Here is a 7930-nt window from a genome sequence, read left to right on the forward strand (position 1 = left end):
ATTTAGCAAGATAAATAACACTTTCTTCTAGAGAAGCAACTTCCTTATTGCTGTAATGCTCCACAGGCAATGAAGAGAAGTGTTAGGACTTCTCCTAACACTGCAAAAGCAGAGATGATATTCAGTAAGTGGAAAACCAAAGGGGTTGTTGCTCAGAGACCCTTTTAAAAAATAGTCATACTCCTCACACCAGTTAGAGGATTTCCTCTTATCTGAAAGCAATCAAGTGTTTGAAGAAGCAGTCCATTCAGAGATCAAAATAATACACAGGCCACACAGTTTGGAAGAGATCCAAAGATCACATAAATGCAAAACCCTCTACCATTTTACTTGTTATTCATGACCAGTCCTTTTTTGAAAAACATGCACAAACTCTTTGAAATAAACCTCTCTACCAAAAATATTGGAAAACATGGTCTAAATACAGTTCATATATTTTCAAATAGTCACCACATAACATTTTCCTATTTGTAGGGCTAACACAAAAGCATGAAGAGATGACTTTCAAAACATAGACAATAAGCATATTTGCCAACCATATGTCCAAAAAGCAGTCTAACTTAGATTTAAACACAGAAAAAAAATTAAAAAATAGATTCCCAGCCCAGCAGTGGAACACCTGATCAAACATGAGATCAAGCATGGAAACATTCTAGCTTGAATTTAGCAACAAAGAATATGCAGATCAGGAAGATTGTGGCTAATCAAACCCGCCTGGGTTTGCCTATGTATCTAACACTTCTATATGAAGCTCAGCATCCAAGTGCATTTTTGAGTTATTGACAACATTCAATGCACACCTCTAATAAAGAATATTTGACATGCCAGATGCTGGACTAGCTGTCAATGTTTATTTTCCCATGTAATAGCCTTATGGTTAGAGCACTCTCTAAGAAAGTACTAAATCACATCTTAAAAACTGAGATATTTCATACCATCCCCTTCTAGCAGAGAAGAATGAGTAGGAAAAAACACACTCCTAAAGGCTAGGCTCAGTGAAGGACTTTCTACTACTTCTTCAATGGCAGCAGTAAGGAAAGACCAAAAGATTAATGGGACTCCAGTAAAAGAAAATCTAATCCAGCTCATGTTTACACCCTTAGCTGGAGCAGCAGAGCTCTACTCCATGGCCCCAGTACCATCTTCATAGTATATGGTAAGAAGAAAATAGTACATTACATAAACAGCACAAAAAAAAACTGTCAAAGAGGTCTCAATCTCTGTCCTGTCAATCTGGCTGAAAGACATGGAATACTTCTCTACCACATATTTAATTGAAAATATCCATTTTCTTCTAGTTTCCCCTCTCTATCTACTTCCCATTATCCATTCACATCAGTGGTGATACTTGCAATGGAATTATGAATAGCCAGAATTCAAACACATTTGAGAAATTGTAACAGTGCTTACTTAGCCTTAAAGGGTCAAATTCAATATTCAAAGCAGTAAGAAGACATTTCTTACATTGATGACAAGGACTTCTATGTAATACATCATCTGGACAGACTACAGCACAACTGCTGAGACAATCTCGGTGTCAACTTGGTACCCACATTGGCAGGTAGTACGTTGTAGAGGCCATCAAGTTCTAAGCATTGGTTTTATCACAAAACTTGAGCCTGCTTCAAAAGGAGCAACTGGGACAGTACATAAAGAAACAGAATTTTAATATTTTACTTACCCTTTTTAATTTCATAAAAGCATTATTCTTCCTTTCTATATACAAATTAGACTGAAAAAAGTTTGACTTACAACAGTTGTTCTCTATGTCACATTCTGCATACAGAGTTTGGGAAAAATACATACACAGTAATTCTTGCAGAAAATATAATAACATTACAGATCAGGTTAACAGATTTTTTAAAAATCTGTGGTTTTCAGTTTTGAAAACAGAAGGGACCTGAATGATGGTGTAGGGACCTGAATGTATGGTAGCCCCTGGTGTAGAAGTGGCCAGATGACAGTCACAGTTAATTGCCATTCCTGCTGGCAGTCTCAAATAAGGAAACAATAAGACCTGGAGACCATAGTAGCCCACATCTTTTGGACAGAAAGCAACTCCAGAACAGGACAATGAAAAGGCATTTCTCAAATGAGCCATGTCTACCCAATATGTAGCAGGATCTCTATTTAAGGTAAGGTTAATATAATATTTTTTTGTGGTTTAACCTCATTCAGGAACCAAGCCCCAGGCAGCTGCTCATTCTCTCCCCATGAGCAAGACTGGGGAAAGAATCAGAAAGGTAAAAGCCAGAAAACTCATGGGTTGAGAGAAAGCTGGTTTAATAGGGAAAGCAAAAGTCATGCACACAGGCAAAGCAAAACAAGAAATTACTTCATCCCTTCCCCTGGGCAGGCAGGTGTTCCGCCGTCTCCAGGAAAGCAGGGCTTCATCATGTACAAAAATTACTTGGAAGACAAACATCATCACTCCAAACTTCCCCTTCTTCTTCCCCCCCTTTCATACACTGACCATGTCACATGGTCTGGAATATCCCTTTGGTCAGTAGGAGTCACCTGCCCTGACTGTCTCCTCCTAACCTCCAATGTACTTGCAGTTTCCTCACCAGTGTGGCAATAAGGAAAGCAGAAAAGGCCTTGGTTCTGTGTAAGCCCTGCTCAGCAATAGCAAAAACATCTCTGTATTATGGGAATTACTTTGCATTTTGGACTTTTAGATTCCTTTTTCCTAGTACTATCATTATTTAGTAAGCAAAAATGCTGGGTTTCATACTGCTCTCTTCCATACACTGTACTCAAAGCAAGGAGGTCAATTTTCCAAGTACCATTCAGTTTTGGTAGCTCCTTTTAAAAAACCCATTTACTTACCCTCATAAGTATTAACTTAACAGAACAGCACAGGGCTCTAATGTTCTACTCCTTAGGCTTAGAAAACAGTATAAAAAAGGAAAACTAAAAGCTTGTAACTGTCACAAATTTGCTAAAAGCTGATTCCTATATTGCTTTAAAAAGTTACCATTTACATATAAAAAGCCTTTCAGTATTTATAGCAAAGTCAACTGAATAAATGCACTAAAAAGTAGTTCTGGATCAAAACTATGTTATTTAGATTCCTGATGTAGCAGGCAGCTGTGATACCACATAGAATTTCCTTAATTTGACAAAACTTTCAAGCATGGTAAAATACTCCAGTTATAAAGAAGAAAAAAACCCAACCAACCAAAAAAACCCAACAAATCTCTTCATTTTACCCTTACAACAGTAAAAAACACAATGTGAGGTATTCACTGTAGGTACAACTCTCTGGTTTACTACTGTTTATTAAGCAAGTATGCGAGATACATGTATGGAATCATAAAATGTCACAGCTCTTTTAATTCTGAATTGCCATGAAGGCGGCCACCCTCTACCAGGAGAGCCTTCTGAGGCTGTTTTTGCATTTAATGATTCTCCTGCTTAGCAAAATAACTCCTTGTTGGTCACACCAAGGACCACAAACAGTCTATTTCTACTACTTTGTTTTTGCCTTCCCCTATTGAGAGCCTATAAAATCAGACCTTTTTCCTTCAGATGGAGAATATTACATTATATTTATCACTATAGCAACTAACCTAATTGATTTGATGCAGGTTTCTCTTCCACCATAGGATGGAGCCATTATCCCTAAGTATAATCTAAACATTTAAGAAAGAAAAAATTATCAGTTTATCATTTTACCACATCAATAGGAATATAATTGGGCTTCAGACACTAAAGCATAAATGAAAGTCTAATGGGTTGTACATGTACATCCAGAACATTCTTTATAAATATGCTTATCTGTCAAGTGGAACTTAGAGTATGGTGTTTACTGGTTGCTCCCAGTAATAGGAATGACTATTGTACAACAAATACAATTCCAGAAATAAAGATTCACAAACTAATTAGGAGAAGGAGAAGCAATGTTCAAATAACTGATTCAGAAATAAGCTTTTTCAGACTAACATTAAAAATGGAAATAGGCAAGATACATCAAAAATTTTATTTACAGTACTACTAAGAAAGGAAAAATGGAAAAGTTATTTTCCAGATTTTGTTTTGGAGGCTGCAGGGTTTGTTTTCAGCAGAATGATACAATGAGATAACAAAATATTAAGTTCCGGTAATTAGTTTGATAATATATTCACCTTTATTGCTATTCTCCAGTATTACTGACAATCAGGTGTGGGGGAAAATAGAGACCACCTTACATAGTCAAATTTCTTTTCTTTTACTTCCTAAGAAATATGGCAATCCTGTTATTTTTAAAGCATTTTTAAAAGTTATCATGTACCCCCCAAAACCCAAATTTGCTTTTCTTCAAAAACAGGCATCAGATGGAAAAAAAAGACTGATTAAACTCTAGCTGATTTTTAAGAGAATTCAGAAAATCTGAAGTGCTGCTTTACCTAGAAATACCTTCACTTTTTTTAAATCTTGATTTTTCACAGAGCAAAACCATTTTTTTTCAATGTCTCAAATACTACCACTAGAGAAAATGTTCATGATGCTTCATTAACATTTGGAATTGCAATTGACAAATCAGTGAAGCATTACATAAATGGTGGAGTGTTTCAACACTGCATATTTTAAGCAGCATGGTGCTTTTCAGTGCTATATGAAATGAAGAGTGTACTATATATTTGAGGAACACCATCTACACTGGCTGAAAGAAATAATTAGAAACTGATCTTTAAGCACACTAGAAAATGCTTTCAGATTATTGGCCAACATTTGCATTTTTCATCAGTAAACAATGAACAATATGTAACAATTCAAATGGATGACTGCATTCCTTAGGATAAAACATTGTCAAACTTCTCATTGCTGAAAATAAATAATTTCTAAAGTGTCAGAATTCATGGTTAACTTTTTCTGAGGCTATGCTGATCGAAAATATATGCGCAGAAGATCTCATATCTTCTCATAAGAAGCCTGTGATGCTTTGGACACTTCTAACACAAACTTAACAAAGTATTTCCTATCACTAATACCAAACTGAATTCCCTTTGCACTTGAACTATTCATTCTGTTATATGCACTCCCATGATACAATAAATCATTTTAAAACTCATTATGTTGTTTAGTATATCCTCTACATTATCACATTGAATGCAGCATTATGTACAAAATTATATTATTAAAAGTGTAGCCTGCTTAATATAATTTTATTAATGAGAAGTGTAATGCAAAATATGCTAAATTACAAAAAAAAAAAAAACAACAAACTATTACAATATGTTATTCCTTTGGCAAAATTCATTTTCAGTGTCATCAGTATAAAGAACCCCTGGAATACACAAAACAGAAGGGAATTAAAGGTTCTCCTACCCAATTACAACCTTGTTTCGAAAAAAACCCAGAACACATACATGGAAAAATGGTCAGTGTAATACAGCTGGAGGAAATGGAACAGAGGGTTAAGAAATGCAGCAGGTATGCTCCTGCAAACCAGCATCTATTTCCTTTCATCATAGCTTACACCTATTACAGCTCAACAAGACAAGCCTAGTGCAAAATCTTTAATGCTACAGTTAATGAAGGTAATATGCACCATGGGTAAATTACAGACCCCATTCAGCTCAGGGTGGGAAAATACAGCGTAGATTCATTTTGGCAAAGCTGTGTGGGTCCTTCCTGATAAACTGCATTTTTTTTTATTGTTGCGTAAAAATTGCTTTTTCTATTCTCTTTGCAAGTTTCCTACTCTGGTGCTATGGACTAACTTGCATTCCCTAACTTGAAGTGTGGGCATTAACTCCATTTACATTATATAACTGATTGAAAATGATTCTTGCTGAAAGCAAAACAAACAAACATTATGAAAAGCAAACAAAAAAAGCAGGAAAAAATAAAGACCTTTAAAGCATTTATAGTCCAAATACTTGATTCTTACAGATACCTTATCTGCAACACTGTAATTAACGGAAAATCTATCAAGCCTTCAAAAAGAATATAAAAACTCTACTGATAACCTGAGATGCAGCTCTAAAACTGGCAACATGGACTTACTAAACTGCTGAGAATATGCTAAGAAAGTGCCAAGATTTGCTTCTATGGAATTTCGGAGGATCACATATGATCCCAGGATGTTAAGACATCTGCCACTTGATGAAGTATGTGCTTCCTAAAAAAATGAATATAAGCAAACCAGCTCCCCTTCATGGAAGGTGGACAGAGTTAGGAGAGTGTATATGTGGAGGGAACAGCCTCCGAGCAATCTGGTAACATCTGACAATAAACAGTGAACAGTGGATCAGGGCTACCTACTACTGATAAAAAGTTTGTTTCTAAAATCCAAGAGATGTTACTCGTTGGACTGGAAATGCCACATTTACAACCTAAGGACATCTCACTCTCCTGAGAAGCAGCAGTATTAAAGTGCCGGTCTACCTGCTTTGCCACAGGGGAGTGGGGGGAGATGTGCTGAGGGGTAAGTCTAAGGCACAGTACCAGTGCCTGCCAGCTTCAGAGCTTGGCCTCCGCCTGAAGTGTTACCTCACATGGGGAGGGTGTAGATTTATGCCCAGCAAAAGCACCAGGACAAATATGTACTTACTGCAGTAAGCGATTAGGAGACTAGCCAGGATCATGATAGCCCAGAAAGTTGAGGACATGCTTGGCAAGGCGCTGGCATCTTTCCTACTGCTTCTCCTGGGAGATGGAGCCATTGAAGCCACTTCCCCAGCGCGGGGAAAGTCAGACAGTTTCACCAGCCAGCTCTCCCCTCGACTGATGGCCTTGTTCCACGTGTAATCCTCAAGGAAGGCATCTTCCAACGACTCTGCTGTTCATCATCAGCACCATGGTCCTGTCGCAGGAATCATCTTCCAGCCAGAAAGCCAAGGCGACGGTAATGCAAGCGGGTCTTGGGAACAGCGGCCACTGTCAGCCTCCCTCCTGTCACTGTGGTGGGATGCACTAGCATGGAGGCTTTCACTGCGGTTGGGATGCCTCGCGTGGTACTGAGCTTCGATGATGTCCCACGAGCAAGCCTCTTTTTTTTTTATTTATTTTTTTCTTTTCTGTTTTTAATTCGCAGAAGTTGTTCCGCTTGCTGTCCTTGCCCCTGCCTCGCCCTCCCCGGGGGCAGCCCCCGCAGGCGGAGCGCGGGCCCCGGCGGTGCTAACGCGGCGCCTCCCCCGCCCGCCCGCGGCTCTACGGCGACCCCGGCTCAGGGCGCGGCCGCCCCTCAGCCCAGGCCAGCATGGCCGCGGGGGCCACCGAGGGGCGAGGGCAGCCCGGCGCCACCGCCGCCCGCCGCGCAGGGCTCGGCGGGCAGCTCCGCGCAGAGAGGGCGATCCGCGCCCCGGCCAGCGCCCGCAGGGCGAGGACAGCCCCGTCCCCCCACGGCCTGTCCAGCCTGAGCTGCCCTCCCGACCGGTCCTGTGGCTCGACGGGGCGGAGGCGCGGGATGGGCCGGGACACTTGAGGCGGAGGGTCGGCGGCGGGTCTCCTCCTCTCCGAGCACCGCCCGCTCCGCTCTCAGGCTCTGCCGCTACAGCAGCGCTGGCCCTTCAAGTAAAGGGAAGCGGGAGGAGGAGGAGGGGGCCGGCGGTCACGCCCACAGGTGCTCAGCGCTCCGAGCAGAGCGGTCCGTCCCCGCGCCGTTCCGCTCGCCTCCCCGCCGGAGGAGCGCGCCCGCCCCGGGGCTCGCATCGCCCCCCGGCCCCGCGCCGCTCCCTGCTCCCGTTGTCGGGGCGGTGCCCGCTGGGTTTAGCGAGGGAGGAGCCGCAGGGCGACAGTCCCTGTCCCTGTCCCCGCGGAGGCTGCTGCCAGCCCTGCGGGGCCGGCGCTGGGAGCTGGCTGTGCGGCGGGCAGGGGCCGAGGGGCGAGCCCTGTGCCTCGGCGGGGTAGAGCCGGCTCCGGCCCCCAGCGTCTGCCCACGGCGGGGGGTGGCGCGGAGGAACCGCCGGGCCGGGAGCGGAGCAGAGGGGATGGGAGGGGAGGC

At 42.1% G+C, this 7930-nt stretch overlaps 1 protein-coding gene across 4 annotated transcripts in view; it reads right to left on the minus strand.

Moving 5' to 3' along the window:
• TAFA5 (TAFA chemokine like family member 5) overlaps window positions 1-7598 on the minus strand; it is a 470986-nt gene extending 463388 nt beyond the window's left edge. For all 4 annotated transcript variants that reach the window (XR_004061171.1, XM_030959391.1, XM_030959390.1 and 1 more), the window contains exon 1: window positions 6539-7598. Coding sequence is in view for 3 of the 4 variants with exons in the window: in XM_030959391.1 (XP_030815251.1) it covers window positions 6539-6650 (112 nt within the window). In the remaining variant the exon portion in view is untranslated. The remainder of the gene's footprint in view (window positions 1-6538) is intronic.
• Window positions 7599-7930: the final 332 nt, after the last annotated feature.

This window comes from Camarhynchus parvulus, chromosome 1A (genome assembly GCF_901933205.1).
Source record: "Camarhynchus parvulus chromosome 1A, STF_HiC, whole genome shotgun sequence".
NCBI lineage: Eukaryota > Metazoa > Chordata > Aves > Passeriformes > Thraupidae > Camarhynchus > Camarhynchus parvulus.